Raw genomic sequence first — 22763 nt, 5'->3', positions numbered from 1 at the left:
AATCTGTACTAACCCCTACTCTCTCTTCTGTTCTTTATCCGGTTTGCTGTGGTGGCGATCTGCACCACCACCACCTGATCAAAGCACCGTGATGTCCCTCCATTGATGGATTAAAGACCAGAAGTCCACATGACTGTCATCATCAAGTCCTTCCATGAGAACCCTGAAAACAATGAGGACTGATTGAGGTAATTTATGTTAGATAGAATGCTGGGTGGTCTCGTGGCCTTGGACCCCCTGCAGATTTTTTTTTTCTCCAGCCGTCTGATGTTTCTTGTTTTTTTTTTGTTTTTTCTGTTCTCCCTGGCCATCGGACCTTACTTTTTGTCTATGTTAATTAGTGTTCCCTAATTTTAATTATTTATTTTGTCTTTTTTCTCTTTCTTCATCATGTAAAGTACTTTGAGCTCATCATTTGTATGAAAATGTGCCATAGAAACAAATGTTGTTGTTGTTGATGGGGTAATCGGCTAAACTGCACATTGGCATGCAGCTGATTGCCTCATTAGCTGGACCAGGCCAAGGGGACGCCCACATAACACCTGGCTGTGGCAGTTAGATGGTCAGAGGGTGGGACTGGGGGGTTGCCAACCACAATCAGTGCCACCACCACCCCCTCCACCCAGTGATCACATGGGTTACACAGCAGGACAAAGAGCCGAAGCACAAGAGGAAGTCCACCACTGAATAGCTGAAACAAAATAAAATGAAGAAGGTATTGTGGCCTAGTCAGATTCCTGACTTGAACCCCATTGAGATATTGTGAGGGGACCTTTAAGTGGGCAGTTCATAATCAAACCCCCTCCAGTGTGTCTGAATTAAAGCTTTTGTAGAGAAGAGTGGGCCAAATTTTCTCCACAGCAATGCCAGAGACTGATCTCCTGTTACAACAAGTGTAAATTTGGGGGGGGGGGGTGTTCTTTTTCACGTGGGTGATATACAGTAGGTGTGCAGTGAATCAAATGATTGTTTAAACCAGGCGTGTCAAACACGCTGCCCCTGGGCTGCATGCGGCCCGCAACAGAAATCTGTGCGGCCCGCATGACAGATCCTAGTTAGCAGTGAACTTGTACAAAATGATTACTATCATTTGTGATTGAATCATTCTGCATCTTCGGTGTTACTTATTGACTTTTCTTACTTCTGCCTTCTGACAAAAGCGCATTTTCCCATGACATTACGGTACAGGAAACGTCATCAGCTAGTATAGCCACGAGCCTTGTCCAAAGTTAATGAGCCGCAGCGTCACAACTGAACTGCTAGGCTGCAGCAGGGGTGGCCTTAGGCATGTGCTAACTGTGCACCTGCACAGGGCCGCCAAATCCCAGGGGCCGCCACCCCAATATATACTGAATATAAAACAGAAAGAGAAAATAACGACACAGCTGACGGCAATGTGGCCGAAAAAAGTTGTGTTTCTTGTTAATTAGTAGGCTGTATTTACTAGAGTCGGAGCAGTAAGCTATATGTGGTATTATAACGTTCTGCCGTAATGAGAATATCATGGGCCGCCACTTGGTTTTCAAGTTACGGACACGCGTATATAGAAGCGTGTCATAAGCACGAGGCGACTATGCAGTGTCCGCAACGGATGTGGTCATCCGCCGTGCATAAGATACCGTATTGATATTGCCAGGCGAAGGGGCCACCTATTCTTTCTCTGCCCAGGGCCGCCACAAGCCTAGAGCCGCCCCTGCTAAGGCTACACTACTGACTGGGCTGCTGAGACTGGCCACTGGGCAGAACTGACCATCACGATTAGTAATAGCCCTCATATTTTCACGTTTTTTTGCTCTAGTTTCATGTAATTTTGTACTAGTATTGTAACGAACAGTTAGTGCAGACTACAGCTGAAGATCTGAAGTGGATGCGAGAAGTTGGTGAGTTGTTTATTAACATATTTTTGTGATTTTGAGTTTGTAAAATTAGTGTAGGTCAGGTGGCTTTTTGCATATCGGCTTATTTTACAATATAAACTTTGAAGTAAACTTAGTAAAGTAAAATTTGATTTTTGGAGGATTTGTTTTCCATCTTGAATTACTGAGCATTTTCATGATTTCAGTTCACACAAACAGGGCATTGCGCTGTTCTCTTACAACATTGAGAATGCACCTGAGAATATCCAAATGGAATTGATCGAAGTGCAGTCAGATTCTATTCTGAAGGCAAAATACAACGAAGTTGGTGTGCCAGGCATGTATGCTTACCTGCCACCCTCGTATGTGCAGATCCGTAAGTTGGCATCGAGAGTACTGTCAATGTTCGGAAGCACTTACCTATTGTGAGCAATTATTTTCGTTAATGAAAGCTACCAAAACCCCACATCGCTCAAGACTTACCGTCGAGCACCTTTCATCCCTCATAAAAGTTGCAGCTGCACAAGATTTCAAGCCTAATATTGACGAACTGGTTACTAACAAGAGATGCCAAGTGTCGGGACAAAAAAAATAAATCTCACACTGTAAGGCTCCTATATAAGCAATGAATATAATATGAATATAATATAATAAGGACCTAGCTAAGAGGCTAAGACTCTAATTCTACACTGATGTATGGAGACTGTATGGAAATAAATTGCTTTTCTTTAAACTTTAAGTGTTCCATTTTTTAAAGTTTTCAGTATTAGAAAGAAAGCTACAGTAACTTTGTATAATAGTATAATAGTATTTGTTACAGTGCGGCCCACTAACGCACGTATGGCAGTCGAAGCGGCCCACCAATGGCAGTGAGCTTGACACGCCTGGTTTAAACAATGGTTTTGCTCAAGCTGTCTTTTGTATTCTACTAAGTTTGTCATGTCATGTTCCAACCTGCTTAATCCTGGGCCTAACCCAGCAAGCACACAGAGAGCAAGGCAGGAACACACGCTGGACTGGGCACCCGTTCATCACACATTACGCACACGAGGGGCCGATTAAGTGATGCCAATCCACCTAACCTGCCAGTCTTTAGAAATGTGGGAGGAGACCTACACAGATATGGGGAGAACGTGCAAACTCCACTTAGAGAGGACCCAAGACGTGAACCCTGGTCACCTTATTGCAAGGTAGTGGTGTTCCAACACTGGGCCACCAAACGAAATTTGTCTGGAGATCAAAAAATAATGAAGTGTAATGAATAAGCAAAAATTGAAGAAATCAGGAAGGGGGCAAATACTTCTTCACAACATGGTGCTTGTTTACCTGCTTTAATCTCCAAATGGGTCTCATAGTTGTCAGTATACCATCCATCCATCCATTTTCTAACCTGCTGAATCCGAACACAGGGTCACGGGGGTCTGCTGGAGCCAATCCCAGCCAACACAGGGCACAAGGCAGGAACCAATCCTGGGCAGGGTGCCAACCCACCGCAGGACACACACAAACACACCCACACACCAAGCACACACTAGGGCCAATTTAGAATCACCAATCCACCTAACCTGCATGTCTTTGGACTGTGGGAGGAAACCCACGCAGACACGGTGAGAACATGCAAACTTCACGCAGGGAGGACCCAGGAAACGAACCCGGGTCTCCTAACTGCGAGGCAGCAGCGCTACCACTGAGCCACCGTGCCGCCCTTGTCAGTATACGTTGCTCCTAAATGTACTAATAGTGGAACTCCACCACACTGCCAGTTCAGGGTCAAAAACTAACCTAACCCACACATCTTGCACAGAAGTACACACGACATGCGAAGTTCATAAATCTGTTGGCCTGGCTACCCCCCTTGTTTGACGTGGACCTCATGTTGCCGTGAGGCATCATGGGATGGCCTGTGTCTTAGGGTAAGAAGTCTACTCACGAAGGATCTTCTGTGACAGCAGTTTCTTCGTCCAGTTCCTGGGCTTGCTTGTACCAAGGCAGCTTCGCTTCCACCGGGAGTTTCTCTACGAGACAGCAGTCGACATGTTATTATTAATCTTGGCTTCACGGCCCCCTCATTGCTAGCGCTAAATCAAACAAAGCCCGAAGCCGTAAAGTACACACTTACAGAACGGGTTAAGCAAATAAAGATTCAGAGACAATGTCAAAAACACATGTTTCATGAAAAACCTTCACAGCGTTATGTATTAATATGCTGGCTTTCAGATCACTGAGCCCACTAAAGTAAGGCCCCCCCAACCCACTCCCCCACCGGCTCGCGGCATCTGCAGAAACACTAAAGGCTGACAGACATGAAGTGAGGGAAAATGCTCTTCCATTAATGTGGCTATTTTGTCAGGGTTACTTGAACTTCATCAAAAGCATGCCGTGATTTCAAAGAAGGAGAATGTGCGCATGGGAATTTTGCTCACTTCTCACTATTATGGGTTCTTCTAGGGGTTCATGCGCCAGGGGATTCATCTTCCTGTCTTTTGTTACAGCAAGCGATACCACTCTGGAATGAGAGGGGGCGCTGCTGCTAACCGTATCTTCTGCTTAGGCCGCATTTCCAACAAAACGTCCATTTCCAGCAGGTTGGAAGGAGAATAATCCTCACTGGGCCACATGTTTTGAAGGTGCACCAAATTAACATCATTCTGGACATTCATTTTTAAATGTCTATCAGACAGCCTTGGTGTCACAATCACTCCTAACCCATTAGTAGTTTGGTGGGCTCCCAAATGGGCTGAAAGTGGAGAAGAACAAACAAACTGTAATGGCCTTTACTACACTATTGGCACATAGACTTGTCTCGCCCAACTGGAAGAATCCAAACTCTCCTATTCTAAGTCAGTTGGTAACTGATGTTATACAGTCATATGAAAAAGTCTGGGAACCCCTCTCTACCTGCATAAGAATTGACTCTCCTTTCAACATTAAAGATATCAGTGGTCTGTCTTTCATTTCCTAGGAGTACTGCGGTGTTTTCCGAACAAAGATTTTTAGTGCCGCAGTATTTAGTTGTATGAAATTAAATTAAATGTGAAAAACTGGCTGTGCACAAATGTGAGTCCCCTTGTCATTGTGCCGATTTGAATGCCTGTCACTGCTCAATGCTGATTGGTTGGATGAGCTCGTTAACCCTTGAACTTCATAGACCAGTGTGTCCAATCAGGAGATATAAAGGTATTTAAGGTGGTCAATTACAAGTTGTGCTTCCTTCCCTTTGACTCTCCTCTGAAGAGTGACAGCATGGGATCCTCAAAGCAACTCTCCAAAGATCTGAAAACAAAGATTGTTGAGTCTCCTGGTTTAGGTGAAGGCTACAAAAGGCCATCTCAGAGGTTTAAACTGTCAGTTTCTGTAACTGTAAGGAATGGAATCAGGAAACGGAAGGCCACAGGCACAGTTGCTGTTAAACCTAGCAGGTCTGGCAGGCCAAGAAAAGTACAGGAGCGGCATATGGTCAGGATTGTGAGAATGGTGACAGACAACCCACAGATCACCTCCAAAGACCTGCAAGAACATCTGGCTGCAGATGGTATATCTGTACATCGTTCTACAATTCAAACATCTGTATGGCAGGGTGATGAGAAAGAAGCCCTTTCTGCACTCACGCCACAAACAGAGTTGTTTGTTGTATGCCAATGCTCATTTAGACAAGCCAGATTCATTTTGGAACAAAGTGCTTTGGGCTGATGAGACAAAAATGGAGTTATTTGGTCAGAACAAAAAGTGCTTTGCATGGTGGCAGAACACCGCATTCCAAGAAAAACACCTGCTACCTACTGTCACATTTGGTGGAGGTTCCATCATGCTGTGGGGTGGGCTGTGTGGCTAGTTCAGGGTCTGAGGTCCTTGTTAAAGTCGAGGGTCGGATGAATTCAACCCAACATCAACAAATTCTTCAGGATAATGTTCAAGCATCAGTCACAAAGTTGAAGTTACGCAGGGGTTGAATATTCCAACAAGACAATGAGCCAAAACACAGTTGGAAATCTACAAAGGCATTCATGCAGAGGGAGAAGTACAATGTTCTGGAATGGCCGTCACAGTCCCCTGACTTGAATATCATCGACAATCTATGGGATGATTTGAAGCAGGCTGTCCATCAAATTGAACTGAACTGGAGAGATTTTGTATGAAGAATGGTCAGAAATACCTCCATCCAGAATCAGACACTCATCAGAGGCTATAGGAGGGCAGCGTCTAGAGGCCAAAAGGAGGCTCAACTAAGTATTGATGTCATATCTCTGTTGGGGGGCCCACATTTATACACCTGTCTAATTTGGTTATGATGCATATTGCATATTTTCTGTTAATCCAATAAACTTAATGTCACTGCTGAAATCCTACTGTGTCCATAAGGCATGTCAGATATTAAAAGGAAGTTCAGCCAATGAGAAACAAAAATCTAAAGAATTAAGAGGGGGTCCCAAACTTTTTCATATGACTGTATACTATTTGAAATTGGAAAAAATCTAATTCTCACTTAGAGGATCCAGGCAAAACTTTTTTAAAACCTGGCAGGACCTAATCAATAACATTTTAGAATAAACATTTATATTGGAGGGGGAAAGACTCCTTTCTCTCTTTACTTCTCTTAACAGTTTTGCTCTGGCTGTTGGCCTTCCACTTTTTCCAGTGGGTGGGGGTTGATTTGATTTTAGTTTTAAGTTTAACTTGATTGTAAATAAAAATAAATTAAATAAAAAAGGAGGATGAAAAGAATCGGAATGTTAAGGGAAAATTAAAAGAGAAAAGAAGGCAGAATAATGGAGGGGCTAATGGTGCTGTGGTGAGGGCAGACGTCACTCTTGCTGAGCACACTGGGCAGTGAGGAGTGACCTACCACTTCGGACATTTCCCAATTGAAGTGCCGAGGATCACTGGTGGGATACGGGCGCCCTGCTAAATGCCTGGGATGGTACTGGAGACCCTAACTCTCTTTAAGATCGACACCCCCTCTGGCTGTGGTGACCCTTTTGGGGTAAGCAGAGGCGACGTCATTATATATGCGTGTCATGATTTTCTTTATGAATGGAGCCTGCCAGTGGATTTTAAATTACCGTATATACTCACATATAAGTCAGGTCTTGAAACCCGAAAAACCGATCATAAAATCAGACCCCGACTTATACGCCCGTTCAAAAATGCGACTTTTTTTTTAATTTTTTTTTTTTAACATCTTCTTACTTCCTCCAATCTCGCACCAGTTTCTCAGATGCATCGAATTTTGTTGCAGCAGCGCAGTTACCAATTTCTTTTGCCACTTCAATGACTTATATTTTCTACTGATTGAACGCTCCATCATAGATAAGGGATGCTCTTATGATAAAGGTGTATTAGGGTGTGAGATACAAAAAACACAAAACAGTGCGAACAACACTTCGGAATAGTTTGAGTAATACCGTGTGGTCACGTATGCACAATACATATAGGGTGGTCCAGATCTAACTATGCAACTTTTAATGCAATGCAATGAAATAATTGCATAGTTAGATCTGGACCACCCTGTAGCAAAGAAGGTCATGTGCTCTGTGGTGACTCTCTCAGGTGGGCGGGCGTTAGCATATCGTAATCTCCTGGTCCAATAGCGCAAGTTTTCCTCATTCGCCTTATACAACCAACATTACAAAATGCTAGAAATTCTACGGTAAAATCAAGTCCTTGACTTATCCGCGGGAGAACTTAAATGCGAGTATATACATTGAAATATCAAGCATGATGTATTTATCCATATAGACTATTTACATAATTTAAATGGAAATTTGAATAACATAAACTGCCAGAACTTAATATACATTCATTCAGTCATCATTGAAGACAGGAGGAACCTTTCTTCTCAAGGATAACCTCCATGTAGAGTCGCTGCTCGTCCAGCTCAGGAAGGAAGAATTAGGATGGTGTGGTTCAAGCCCAGACTTATATGTGAGAGAACTTAAACGTGAGTATATATGGTAGTTTTTATAGATTTATTTAGTTATGGAGTTGAAGGAGGAGATTATTGCTTGATTGGGCTGATCAGCAGACCACAAACACTGGCAACATCCTACAAATCTGTAAGCAGTTTGATCTTAGGAGAGTTACTGGTGTAAGATGGAGCACCGCACAGTGCAGCACACCAGGGAGACTGTATGAGGAGTGATGTGGTATGAAGTTGCACTATGCGATGCTCCGTCTTCACCAATACAGTTAGGTCCATAAATATTTGGACAGAGACAACTTTTTTCTCATTTTGGTTCTGTACATTACCACAATGAATTTTAAATGAAACAACTCCGATGCAGTGGAAGTGCAAACTTTCAGCTTTAATTCAGTGGGGTGAACAAAACGATTGCATAAAAATGTGAGGCAACTAAAGCATTTTTTGAACACAATTCCCTTCATTTCAGGGGCTCAAAAGGAATTGGACAAATTAAATAACTGGAAATGAAATGTTCATTTCTAATACTTGGTTGAAAACCTTTTGCTGGCAATGACAGCCTGAAGTCTTGAACTCCTGGACATCACCAGATGTTGGGTTTCCTCCTTTTTAATGCTCTGCCAGGCCTTTACTGCAGCGGCTTTCAGTTGCTGTTTGTTTGTGGGCCTTTCTGTCTGAAGTTTAGTCTTCAACAAGTGAAATGCCTGCTCAGTTGGGTTAAGATCAGGTGACTGACTTGGCCATTCAAGAATTTTCTACTTCTTTGCTTTAATAAACTCCTGGGTTGCTTTGGCTGTATGTTTTGGGTCATTGTCCATCTGTATCATGAATCAATCTGACTGCTGTATTTAGCTGGATTTGAGCAGACAGTATGTCTCTGAACACCTCTGAATTCATTCAGCTGCTTCTGTCCTGTGTCACATCATCAATAAACACGAGTGTCCCAGTGCCACTGGCAGCCATGCACACCCAAGCCATCACACTGCCTCCCTCCACTGTGTTTTACAGATGATGTGCTATGCTTTAGATAATGAGCTGTTCCACGCCTTCCCCATACTTTTTTCTTGCCATCATTCTGGTAGAGGTTGATCTTGGTTTCATCTCTCCAAAGAATGTTTTTCCAGAACTGTGTTGGTTTTTTTAGATGTTCTTTAGCAAAGTCCAATCTAGCCTTTCTATTCTTGAGGCTTATGAGTGGCTTGCACCTTGCAGTGCACCCTCTGGATTTACTTTCATGCAGTCTTCTCTTTATGGTAGACTTGGATATCGATAGGCCAGCCTACCCCCTGGAGAGTGTTGTTCACTTGGTTGGCTGTTGTGAAGGGGTTTCTCTTCACCATGGGAATGATTCTGCAATCATCCACCACTGTTGTCTTCCGTGGACGTCCAGGTCTTTTTGCATTGTTGAGTTCACCAGTGCTTGCTTTCTTTCTCAGGATGGACCAAACTGTAGATTTTGCCACTTGTAATATTGGAGCAATTTCTCTGATGGGTTTTTTCTGTCTTCGCAGCTTAAGGATGGCTTCTTTCACCTGCATGGAGAGCTGCTTTGACCGCATGTTGTCTGTTCACAGCAAAATCTTCCACATGCAAGCACCACACCTCAAATCAACTCCAGGCCTTTTATCTGCTTAATTGATAAGGACATAACGACGGACTTGACCACACCTGCCCATGAAATAGCCAAAGAGTCAATTGTCCAATTACTTTTGAGCCCCTGAAATGAAGAAGGGATTGTGTTCAAAAAATGCTTTAGTTGCCTCCCATTTTTATGCAATCGTTTTGTTCACCCCACTGAATTAAAGCTGAAAGTCTGCACTTCAACTGCATCTGAGTTGTTTCATTTAAAATTCATTGTGGTAATGTACAGAACCAAAATTAGAAAAAAGTTGTTTCTGTCCAAATATTTATGGACCTAACTGTAACTCTCCTAAGTCCAAACTGCTTACAGATTGGTTAAGATGTTGCCAGTGCTTGAGGTCAACCAATCAGCACAATTCATCATCTCAGCCCAACCCACGATAGCTCCTGTTTGAACAAAAAGTACAAACCCTGGAGGAGGAGCTAAAACAAAAACACCAGGAACTACAAATGGCAGTGGGAATGCTACAAAAGTTCCTGAGTTTCTAAGAAGTCCCCACTTCCTGAAAATGGGGAAACAGCAATCGCAATCCTAAAGATGCATCGGAGACAGAAGCGAAACTCGGCAGCCTGCATATCCTCACCTCATCTACAGAAATCAAGAAACAGTAAAGGGGTGTTTTCTAGTCAACACGGGGGGTCGGCCTGTGGTTTTAATGTGTATTAAAAAAAAACTCCTTTTACCGAGTGTCGCATTTTGTAATCATGAAAATGCCCGCATCACCGATTGTAGTTAAAACTGTTCGAGAGTTTCGAGAAGTATCCAGCTGCAGGCAGAACAGTTTTAGGCCTTCGACAGAACCGAGCACTTCAGACACTACGAGGCCTGGAATCTCTTTGCATTCATGGGAGAAACACGATGACGTCAATTTTTACCCCTTCTGCAACTGCACAATTAAATAATTTAACTAACTGGATTCAGTAGACATTACAAAAATGCGATGTGTTGCTTTACCTTGAAAATTGATTCATTTAAGTTTTTCACACAAAAAAGTTACATTGACTTATGAAAAAAATGCCTGTAGCTAATCTAAAAGGAATTGAAATCGATATGACAGGCATGTAATATAGGCACAAGGGGACTGGCGCTTGGAAAGTGGGCGGAGTCAAAGAGATGCCGCTGATAGGGGCGTCATCTTACGGGCCTCAGCATGTCTAAGGTTGCTGAATCGGTCTGAGGCTTCAGACAGTCTTGCCTGCAGCTGGACTCCCTTGAGAGTTTCACTCATCACTCCGCACTACCATGGGTTTCCCTCTTATCAGACCACACCACTCCTTACCTTTGGGTTTGTAACAAGGGATGGGCGCCACACAGTCCTCCTTGATGTGTGGCTTGGCTTTCGGGTTGCAGCCACCAGCGTGGATCCCCCTGTGGTCAATGCAGAGCACAACTCGGTAGCGGAGCCCCTGTCCACAGGTCACCGTGCACTGCGGGAAGCACACAGAAAGTCAGAGTCTTTGCAATCACAGGGTATCAGGCTTTTCTGTCCTGAACCATCCCATCCGATTATCGAAGCAGGCCAGAAGACCCGAGTGCCCTTTCTATAGGACCACCGTAAGGACAGGCAGTGTTTGATTTTTTAAGATGGCCAAAGGTTAGCAGGAGATGATGAGATTCCAGCCGAGTTTCTTCAAGTTCTAGTTATTCTTTGTGCCGATACCTAAAGGCTGATTTACACTCACTGGCCACTTTATTAGGTACACCTGCTCAACTGCTCGTTAACCCAAATATCTAATCAGCCAATCACATGGCTGAGTGCATTTCAGCCTGTAGACATTGTCAAGATGACCTGCTGAAGTTCAAACCGAGCATCAGAATGGAGCAAAAAAGGGACTGAAGTGACTTTGAATGTGATATGGTTGTTGGTGCCAGACAGGCTGCTCTGAGAATTTCACACACTGCTGATTTACTGGGATTTTCACACACAACCATCTGCAGGGGTTACAGAGAATGGTCTGAAAAAGGGAAAATATCAGTGAGCGACAGGACGAGAATGCCTTGTTGATGCCAGAGGTCAGAGGAGAATGGCCAGACTGGTCTGAACTGAAAGAAAGGCAACCGGAACTCAAATAAGCACTCATTATAACTAAAGTATGCAGAAGAGCAGCTCTGAACACACAACACGTTGACCCTTGAAGCAGGTGGGCTACAGCAGCAGGAGACCAAAACGGGTGACATTCCTGTCAGCTAAGAACAGGCAACTGAGGCTACAATGCGCATGGACTCATCAAAACTGGACAACAGAAGTTTGGAAAAATATCACTTGGTCTGATGAGTCTCAATTTCTGCTGCGACATTCAGATGGTAGGGTCACAATTTGGCATCAACAACATGAAAGCATGGATCCATCCTGTTCAGGCTGGTGCTGGTGGTGTAATGGTGTGGGGGATATTTTATTGGCACACTTTGGTCCCCTTAGTACCAACTGAGCATTGTTTAAATGTCACAGCCTACTCGAGTATTGTTGCTGACCATGTCCATCCTTTTATGACCACAGTGTCAGGATAATGCGCCATCTCACAAAGCTCAGATCACCTCAAACCGATTTTCTTGAATGTGTCAATGAGTTCACTAGACACAAATGGCCTCTACAGTTACCAGATCTCAATCAAATATTTCACGTTTGGGATGGGGTGGAATGGGAGATTTGCATCATGGATGTGCAGGTGATAAGTCTGCACCAACTGTGTGATGCTATCACGTCAATATGGACCAGAATCCCTGAGGAATGTTTGCAGCACCTTATTGAATCGATGCCATGAAAAATTATGGCAGGTCTGAAGGCAAAAGGGGGTCCAACCCGGGACTAGCAAGGTGTACCTAATAAAGTGGCCAGTGAGTGTGTACTTCTGTGTTGAACCTACACTGTAGCTATGTGTGTAGCTGCATTGTGCCACACAAAATGAGGATTGTACTACCACAACAAGCCTGGTGGCTCAACAAAATGTCTTACATGTACCAGGAAATGATAGAAATGATGAAATTGAGATCTTTAGTTAAACACTTTGTTATAGGAGACACATGCAGAATGAATGCATTGTCACACATACACATTGGAGGAACTCGATCCAGGTATGTCATAACCCACCGGGGTGAGAGGGGGCGCTCTCGCTAACATTCTCTTCTCCTTCTCTCCCCGCATCTCAGAGAAGCTGCCCTTAGCCCCGCCCCTTCTGGTGCTCACGCTGGCCGCATGGATGGAGGCGTCAGTCACTCAGGAGAGCGAACCACCGGACGGAGCTCCCAAAAATGACCCGAGAGCTATTGATCGCTGTTAATATTCCCCCAAGAGTCTGTTTTTCTTCTCCGCCTCCAGGTTGTCAGTTTCTTTTGATTTCACTCAAAGTAAAACAGCAAGACCCGGTTATTGGTGTCCCAAAATTTTAGAGTTGCCTTGCTTATCATTCTGCACCCGGCCACAGCATGCAAATGCTGCCCCCTTTTATCTCGCTGTTAGTAAGACGCAATTTGTTTCTCCAAATTTTTTTTTTGTTGTTTTGTTGCAAATTGCTTTGCTCATCCCTACCCAAGACTAGATTTAACACTTTGACTGTTGGATCATTTATTACCAGGACACTGCTGTAGAGGTCTAGGCATATATGATAAAAGATCAGAACCCATAAAAAAACATAATAGGAAGCAACGGTTTATCATCAAAACTCTGTGAATGTAAACAAACCCAATGAAAATTGTATAGAAACTGTTAATTGCGTTATTTTCACCAGCAGCACGACTAAAAGTTCACAATGGAATGAGAGTCCTGGAAGCATGGCGCCACCCGGAGTGCAGAATAAAAACCACATGCAATTTGGTAAGTGTTGAAGTATTTAACACTAGAATCCCTGAAGCCTACGCAAAAACTTGTAATCCCCGCCCACCTTAAATTCCTTTACACCTCTCCATCAGCGACTTTTGTTTTGTAAATGTGTCAGTCCGCTCAAGCAGCAAGCAGCCTGCTATCCCACCCAGAAACCCCACCTCCCCCCCAACCAACCGAACTACGCAGCTCAAGTCGCAGGAAGATTCTCAGAGTCTTGTTTATCATGGTGTGAGGTGCCTGGAATTGTACAGGGTAAATAATATATCGTCATTTGGAATACAGTGGAATCTCGGTTCATGACCATAATTCGTTCCAAAACTCTGGTCGTAACCCAATTTGGTCGTGACTCAAAGTAATTTCCCCCATAGGATTGTATGTAAATACAATTAATCCGTTCTAGACTGTACGAACTGTATGTAAATATATATATTTAAGTTTTTAAGCACAAATATAGTTAATTATACCATAGAATGCACAGCGTAATAGTAAACTAAAAGTAAAAACACTGAATAACACTGAGAAAACCTTGAACAACAGAGAAAACTAACACTGCAATAGTTTGCGCTATAGCGTTACCAACCGCTCGCTAAAAACACTTTTTTAATGAGTTTTAAGCACAGGGAAAAAAATGAACATTTGAAAAATCCGTAATTTAATAAACCACCAAGAAAAGTAACATTGCAACAATACACGCTACGAACCGATCACTGTAAACAGAAGTGAAAACAAAATCAAGCCCAGTGCATCCTTTACCTTAAGCGTCCAGCCCTCTCTCTCTCGTGTGTGCGTCTCTCTCTCTCTCACTCTCGCGCCTGTGTGTGTGTCTGTGTGTGTGTGTGTGTCTCTGTGTCTCTCTAACGCGTGTGTGTGTGTGTGTGTGTGTGTCTCTCGCGTTCTCTCTCTCTCTCTCTCTCTTGCTCGCTCGCTGCACAGGAAATGCACAGGGAGAGAAGGAACACGTACAAACCGAAAGGGAAACTGGCTTGTTCGTATACCGAGTGTGTGGTCATGAACAGACGCAAAATTTTGGCGAACTTTTTGGTCGTAAACCAATTTGTACGTGTTCCGAGACGTTTGTGAACCGAGGTTCCACTGTACATACATTTCATGCGTGTTCCGTGTCTACAACGATCTGCGCAAATTCAGGATGAAATGCGAGTCAGGAATCATCGAAAACATAACTAAAAAAGAAACGTTTTTCGTATTTTAGTAATAATTGACAAAATGTAGACATGAAGTGTATAATGTGTGAAGACTGAAGTCCAAAAATCAAATAAACACTTTCACGATAGGTACAAGTATAACAATACAAGTGCACTTTTATTCAAGAATATAACCATACAAAATGAAAAGTGGGTCAGGGTACGACGCTGACACGACCGCTTCAGTGGTGCAGCAGTAAGAACTGCTGACTCATAATCAAGGGGTTGACGGTTTGAATCCGGACGCGTCCATTTTGAGTAGTGAGCTGCTCTTATTGTTATCATTATAGAATAAAAACATACATTTGACTTGAGTCTGAAACAGCCGGTTTTTACCGGGGCACCACCCAAGCGGTCGTGTCAGCGTCGTACCCTAACCCGCTTAGGAGGCAGTCGACAAACCCTGAGGTGAGTGAAATATCGCGAGACAAGGGGTTGATTTGCGGTACCAACAACTCTCTCACTTTTTCGTCAGACAAAAAGAAGAAACATAATGTACCTTCCTTACTTCCGGGTTCCCAAGATAGCCACCAAAAGTCACTTCCAGATCCAGCTCCCTCTTATGACGTCATCTCCTGCCACATCATTTCCACCCACCATTTTGTTACTGTATATAAACGCCATCTTTGTCATTTACAATTATCATCTGCTGTAAAAAGTATCTTGATAACCTATTTTTGCCCTTTTTTGCATTTTGCCCATTGGATATTATTCGGGGACGGTCCCAAACTCTTTTCCTTTGTGGAAGCGGTCTTATTTCATTACAATATATTTTATTCATGTAGTGCTTTCCCCAAGCTCAAGTTGGCATTACACCACAATTCGGTCCGGTGTCTCAATCCTGCCTGCAGAATTATAAAGTACACACACACTTAGGTTCAATAATTTGAAACCTGACTGACCAGTTGTTTAAAAAGACAGCCTATGGAACTCCATTAAATAATAAGGAGAAAAGTGAGCTGGTCTTGAATAAAAGAACACAGGTCAGTTTTAGGAGAGATGCTGGATATGGCACTTGGGTTTTGGAGAGGTTCTAGCCCACATTTTCAGGTAGCAGTTGCCACACCATAAAAAAAGGACACACAGGCAATGACAAAACAATGCAAGGGTAGTGCAGAAAGAGAGAAAAGGGAAAGTAGTTATTTCTGTTTCAATTTCCGGACCTTTAGCAATAGTGCTACTTCTATTGTGAGGTTTTACGGGCATTGGGTTGGTGCAGGTCATAAATTATTTTAACTTGGCTTTCTCATAGCTTCATTTCAGTGTAACCCTGATATTCTGTATACGCATTTAATTATCATTATCATTCTTGGGAGCTCCGAAATCTGTACTAACCCCTACTTTCTCTGCTGTTCTTTTTCCGCTTTTCTGTGGTGGCAATTTGTGCCACCACCACCACCTGACCGTGATGTCCCTACATTGATGGATTGAAGGCCAGAGGTCCACATGACCATCATCATCAAGTTCTTCCATGTGAACCCTGAATACAATGAGGACAGATTGAGGTCATTAATGTTAGGGAGGCTGGGTGGTCTCGTGCCCACGGAACCCCTGCAGATTTTGTTTTTTTTTTCTCCAGCAGCCTGGAGTGTTTTTTTTTTTTGTTTTTTCTGTCCTCCCCGGCCATCGGACCTTACTTTATTCTGTTAGTTAGTATTGCCTAATTTAATTTCTGTATTTTGCCTTTTTTCTCTTTCTTCATCTTGTAAAGCATTTTGAGTGACATCTTTTGTATGAAAATGTGCTCTAGAAATAAATAATGTTGTTGTTACACTGCTATGAACCCACGGCTTGGGGGAAGACTCTGGCGGTGTCCCTCCAAGTGACACTGGAATGGCTCAAACACAGAAAGGTGAAATGTTTTGCAATGGCTGAGTCAAAGGCCTGATCTTATTTGAAATCTGCTGTCCCACCAACCTAGAGGGTCTCTAGAAACACTGAGTGGGGAACGATCACAACGTGCCAATTTGGGTCATCCTTACATACCCAACAGAACGAAGGCTGTTATTACAGTAAATGGAGTCCTTGACAAAGTGTGAACGTGTAGGCCTTGAATGCTTAGGCAAACACGAACTTTGAAGTTTTTCTTCTTCAGTTCACTATCTACTATCTGGTTTATTGTGACTTTGGAAATACATTGTGGCAGCGTAAGAGTACTGAATGGATAAACATGGGGACAAATCTTTTGTCATGCAGAGAAACAGTATGATTTCCAAGGGGATCGAATACTTTTGCACGTCACAGTAGTACAATCCTCATTTCACACAGAAGTGTAAACTGCTTCATTTTTAGCACCTGACATTCAAAACCTCAAAGAAGTTTAAACTGCAAATGTGTTCAGCTCAGAACAAAAACAAAATGAATAATAAAAGATTAACATTCAAAAAGGACTCACCGAGGACCACTCCTGAGCCAACCATTTGGGACAGTCAAAAACGTTGCAGGGTTGCACCTGGGCCATCTTGGGGGCGTACGTGCACTTCCACTCCTCAACCGACACAACGTTGCCCTGCATGTCTTCCTCGACACAGGACGCCGTGCGGCTCTGGATGCCCCCACCGCAGGAGGTGGAACAAGCAGTCCAAGGCGTGTGGTCCCACCTAGAAAAGCAAAGCTTCAGGGTGAGGAAAGTCGGGGTGCTGACCTGACCTGCCCAACACTCATCACACTTCTTTGATAAAAATAGAAGGGTCTGAGAAAAGCAAGGGAAGGAGACCACCGAAAATACAGACGTCAGAGAGACAGCAGTCTTCAGTCCATCCATCTACTCAGGTGGGTTAACTCAATTTTATCATTTAAAGGAGCCACACCTATAAAATGGCATTTGCCGCGATCAAAAGTTTTTCAGTAGAAGTGTGACTGATCATTTTTTGTGGGTTCCTCTGAAATGCTTTGAAGTAAAGTGGGCAGCAGACTAAGAATGAATTCAGACCCCTTCACTTTCTGCACACTTTATTGTGTTGTAGGATGAGGAGAAGCCGGGAACCTTACTAAAATACTGACCAGTCTCCCCGAGTCTCACTGAGAAGCACTCTTATAACATAATACTGCCACTACCACACTTCGCCATAAGGACAGAATTAATCAGCTGATGAGCAGTGCCTGGTGTGCCCCGGACATCATGCTGGAACATCAGAACAATCTGGACGAGAACAGGCCATTCAGCCCAACAAAGCTCGCTAGTCCTAATCCATCTAATTCTTCAAAAAGACACATCAAGTCAAGTTTGGAAAGTCACTAAAGTCTTACTGTCTGCCACGCTACTTGGTCGCTTATTCCATGTGTCTGTGGTTCTCTGTGTAAAGAAAAACTAATGTTAGTGCGAAATTTACCCTTAACCAGCTTCCAACTGCCTCCCCGTGTTCTTGATGAACTCATTTTAAAGTCACCGCCTCGATCCACTGCACTAATCCCCTTCATAATTTTAAACACTTCACTCATGTCACCTCTTAATCTTCTTTTGCTTAAACTGACAAGGCTCAGGTCTTTCGTCATAATTCGTCCCCTGTAGCCCGGGAATGAGCCTAGTCACTCTTCTCTGGACTTTCTCTAGTGCTGCTATGTCCTTTTTGTAGTTTGGAGACCAAATCTGCCCCTAGTACACCTGCTGAGGGCTCACCAGTGTGTTATAAAGTTTCAGCAGAACCTCTGTCACAAACGTGCACATGGGAGGCAGCTAACAGGCTCAAATGAAGATAATTCCACACCAGACCAGAGGATGGCAGGGTGCACTGATCCTAACTCTTGTTCATTGGCAGATCAACCACAGGAATTTTTGCTTGGATTCCATGATGTCACTTCCGGTTTCTGCCCCAATGACATCGTTTCCCCTGCCTGACTTTAAAGCTGCCATGTTTGCCTGTCTGTTTGCTCTTGTTTTGGACTGTAGTCTGTACAATATTGAACCACAGCCTTCATTGTCGGCAGCCTATTTCAAGTAAATGGGCGGCTGCCCTCAAACCTTTTCCTGTGTCACACCTCCTTGGACTTGTACTCCACACATCAAGGCGCTATATAATGTGACATTCTATTTTCCTTCTTAATGGCTTCTGAACACTGGGGTGAAGTTGATAGCATAGAGTCCACTATGACTCCTAAATCCTTCTCATAAGGTAGATTCTCAATTTTCAGACCACCCATTGTGTATTCAAACCTCACATTTTTACTTTATATATGTAATTCATTACATTTAATGCCATTACATTTCATCTGTCACAAATCTGCCCAAGCCTGCCTTACTGTCCAAGTCCCTCTGCGATAATTCAATGGATTCTCTATTATCTGCTAATCCACCAATCTTCTGCAGACTTAACCAGCTTGTTACTTAAAGTCATATGAAAAAGTTTGGGACCCCCTCTCAGCCTGCATGATAATTGACTCTCCTTTCAACATTAAAGATAACAGTGGTATGTCTTTCATTTCATAGGAACATCTGAGTACTGCGGTGTTTTCCGAACAAAGACATTTAGTGCCGCAGTATTTAGTTGTATGAAATTAAATCAAATGTGAAAAACTGGCTGTGCACAAAAGTGGGTCCCCTTGTCATTGTGCTGATTTGAATGCCCGTCACTGCTCAATGCTGATTGGTTGATGAGCTCATTAAGCCTTGAACTTCATAGACAGGTGTGTCCATCAGGAGATATAAAGGTATTTAAGGTGGTCAATTACAAGTTGTGCTTCCTTCCCTTTGACTCTCCTCTGAAGAGTGACAGCATGGGATCCTCAAAGCAACTCTCCAAAGATCTGAAAACAAAGATTGTTGAGTCTCCTGGTTTAGGGGAAGGCTACAAAAGGCCATCTCAGAGGTTTAAACTGTCAGTTTCAACTGTAAGGAATGGAATCAGGAAATGGAAGGCCACAGGCACAGTTGCTGTTAAACCAGCAGGTCTGGCAGGCCAAGAAAAATACAGGAGCGGCATATGAGCAGGATTGTGAGAATGGTGACAGACAACCCACAGATCACCTCCAAAGACCTGCAAGAACATCTGGCTGCAGATGGTGTATCTGTACATCGTTCTACAATTCAGCACAATTTGTACAAAGAACATCTGTATGGCTGTGTGATGAGAAAGAAGCCCTTTCTGCACTCACGCCACAAACAGAATCGCTTGTTGTATGCCAATGCTCATTTAGATAAGCCAGATTCATTTTGGAACAAAGTGCTTTGGACTGATGAAACAAAAATTGAGTTATTTAGTCAGAACAAAAAGGCTTTGCATGGAGGAAGAAGAACACCACGTTCCAAGAAAAACACCTGCTACCTACTGTCAAATTTGGATGAGGTTCCATCATACTGTGGGGCTGTGTGGCTAGTTCAGGGACTGGGGCCCTTGTTAAAGTCGAGGGTCAGATGAATTCAACCAGATATCAACAAATTCTTCAGGATAATGTTCAAGCATCAGTCACAAAGTTGAAGTTACGCAGGGGTTGGATATTCCAACAAGACAATGACCCAAAACACAGTTGGAAATCTACAAAGGCATTCATGCAGAGGGAGAAGTACAATGTTCTGGAATGGCCGTCACAGTCCCCTGACTTGAATATCATCGAAAACCTATGGGATGATTTGAAGCAGGCTGTCCATCAAATTGAACTGAACTGGAGAGATGTATGGAAGAATGGTCAGAAATACCTCCATCCAGAATCAGACACTCATCAGAGGCTATAGGAGGACAGCGTCTAGAGGCTGTTAGATTTGCAAAAGGGGGCTCAACTAAGTATTGATGTCATATCTCTGTCGGGGTGCCCAAATTTATTCACCTGTCTAATTTTGTGATGATGCATATTGCATATTTTCTGTTAATCCAATAAACTTAATGTCACTGCTGAAATCCTACTGTTTCCATAAGGTATGTCAGATATTAAAAGGAAGTTGCTACTTTGAAAGCTCAGCCAATGAGAAACAAAAATCCAATGAATTAAGAGGGGTTTCCAAACTTCTTCATATGACTGTATATTCCTATCTAAATCATTTATAGATATTAAAAATAGCAGCTGCCCCAGCACTGCCCCCTGCTGGTCACCACTCTTAGCGTCACCCAGTTCTGATGAGGTTCCTCACACCGTCACCCTCTGCTTCCCGTGTCTGAGCCAATTCTACACCCATCTAAAAACATCACCCTGAACTGCCACTTCTTTTAATTTGATGCCCACCCTCTCATGTGGCACCTTATCAAATGCTTTCTGAAAGTCCAGATAAATAATCTCATCTGCTCCACTCTGGTCGTATCCTTTTGTTGCTTCCTCACAGAATTCCAGCCTGTTAGTAAAACACGACCTTATTACACATCACTTAATTTATGGCCTTATTGGTTTTGATTTCTTTGTATGTGTGGACTACTTGTCACCAACACCTGATGTAAATTTCATGTCAATAGCCTCATTAGAAATATATTTACTGAGAAAAACATTGATGCGTTCAATGCTTATTTTCCTCCGCTGTATATACTGTAGCACCTTTCCCATGCTCAAGGTGCTCCGTTAAGTCAATATGACAGGATATCGTCACGCCACCACTGCTGCAAGGTGCAGGCAGCATTTCGAGAATCAACACGTGTCATTAAGAAAAGAAAAATACCCACCGTGGCAGGGGATGATAAAGGTCATACGGCATGATCTGCTTGAAGCCATCACTGTGGAAACAACAACGACAATCATCTGAGTGTGACATTACAAAGGAACAATTGAACTCAATTCAATGCATTACTAAATAGCATCCTTAATCTAGAGATAGCTCAGAGCAAATGAAGAGAAACAGACACGGTGATCAATTTATCTTGGTAAAAATTCACAATAATCGTTTTTACTGGACACGCCGTATCCGGTGTGCACTGTGACTACACAAAGTCTTCAGAACCTTCACTTTCAACACATTTTGTTGTGTTGCAGCCTTGTGATTAAACCACTTAAATTCATTTTACATCTCTTCATGCAACACTCAATACCCTCCAAATGACACTGCAAAGCCCAGATTTGGAAAACGTTTGTAAATTTATGAATTGAAATATCCCACTGACACACAAATTCAGATCCTTGTGCAGCAAATCCAGCCTGAAATTTTCTTGGGGGTTTGATGCGACAAACTTTGCACACCCGGATATGGGGATTTTTCTGCCACTCTTCTCAGCAGATCCCCTCAAGCTCTGTTCACGTTGGATGGAGACCATCAGTAGACAGCTATTCTGAGGTCTCTCTAGAGACGATGGGTTGGATTCCAGGCTGGACGCTGGTTCAACAGAGTTGACACTAAGCCAATCCTGTGTGGTCCTTGCTTTGTCCTATTGGAAGGTGAACCTTGTGCCCGGCGGTCCAGTGTGCTCTGCATGAGATCTTCTCCGGTGGTCCTGGTCAGCTCCATGATCCCTGGATACTTTCCGGGAGCCTCATAAACCCAGAAACACTGATAACATACATGAGGTTGAGCCGGGCAAATGAGGACATACACATTCAGCAAAGGGTTGGTGCAAAAGTGTTTGGTGCTTTTAGTACAAAACAAACAGCCAAACAAAGTGTTCAAAAGTGCAATGCGATACATTCAATAAATAAATGACCCCAAAAAATAAGGTGTCAAGTGGAGGTTAAAAATGGCCAATATTTTTATATTCCATAAAAACAAGGTTATAATCACAGGAAGCTAATATTATTTATAAAATCCATGAGCCCCAGTGCCTCCTTCCTAAAAACTGTCATCCCCTCCGCTTACCCCAGGCAGGATCTCAGCAGCCAGAGGGGACATCCACCAACAGGTGCAGCTCCTGGTAGGACGACACACCGAGCCTCTGTGCTGCCACTCATGAGTGACCCCTGGCCCTCAAACACCGGCCTTGTGCTTCTATAGAGGCCGTCTTCCCAACCTTCTACTGCTATTCCATCACACAGGCTCCTCCTCTATCTGGCATCTTACTCTTTCTACTTCCATCACCTCCATTCTTCCTTTGTTTCTTCTTTCATTCTTCTCTCTTTGTTCCTTTTTTGTCCTCTTTCCTTCACTACCATGCAGGTTCCATTTATAACGCTAGTTGGGTGCAGGTGGTGACCTCCTCCTGCTCCAAAGTGTGAATGAAGCTCTTGACTAAGCCGCTCGCATTTGCATGTGAATACGCGATCAGTTGAGCATTCTAAACCACCTTGGAGTGGTCCGTACACCTGCACCCAGTCGGAGCCTGCACACTCCGGGACTCACAATTATTTATTTATTTTAAATTCCACTTCACCACAGACCTGTTATCACATCTTCAATAAGGGTATCTGTATAGAACAGGGGTCCTCAATCACAGTCCTGGAGGGCCGCAGTGGCTTCAGGTTTTTATTCCAACTAGTTTCCTAA

At 43.3% G+C, this 22763-nt stretch overlaps 1 protein-coding gene across 5 annotated transcripts in view; it reads right to left on the bottom strand.

The window, feature by feature from the left end:
• The window catches only part of LOC114654202 (ADAMTS-like protein 1), a 388522-nt gene that overhangs the window by 79999 nt on the left and 285760 nt on the right, over positions 1-22763 (bottom strand). For 3 of the 5 annotated variants that reach the window (XM_051929877.1, XM_051929879.1, XM_051929880.1), the window contains 4 exons: positions 21019-21069; positions 16833-17037; positions 10695-10842; positions 3787-3871 (listed from right to left, as the gene is read on the bottom strand). In XM_051929877.1, the coding sequence (XP_051785837.1) occupies positions 3787-3871; positions 10695-10842; positions 16833-17037; positions 21019-21069 (489 nt within the window). Of the gene's footprint in view, positions 1-3734; positions 3872-10694; positions 10843-16832; positions 17038-21018; positions 21070-22763 lie in introns of those variants that run through there. The other 2 variants (XM_051929881.1, XM_051929878.1) reach the window with 2 other exon arrangements.

The sequence above is a fragment of the Erpetoichthys calabaricus genome, chromosome 7 (genome assembly GCF_900747795.2).
Source record: "Erpetoichthys calabaricus chromosome 7, fErpCal1.3, whole genome shotgun sequence".
In the NCBI taxonomy this organism is placed as follows: Eukaryota; Metazoa; Chordata; class Cladistia; order Polypteriformes; family Polypteridae; genus Erpetoichthys; species Erpetoichthys calabaricus.
The sequence above is the reverse complement of the archived record's forward strand: the minus strand, read 5'-3'. Positions and strand labels throughout refer to the sequence as shown.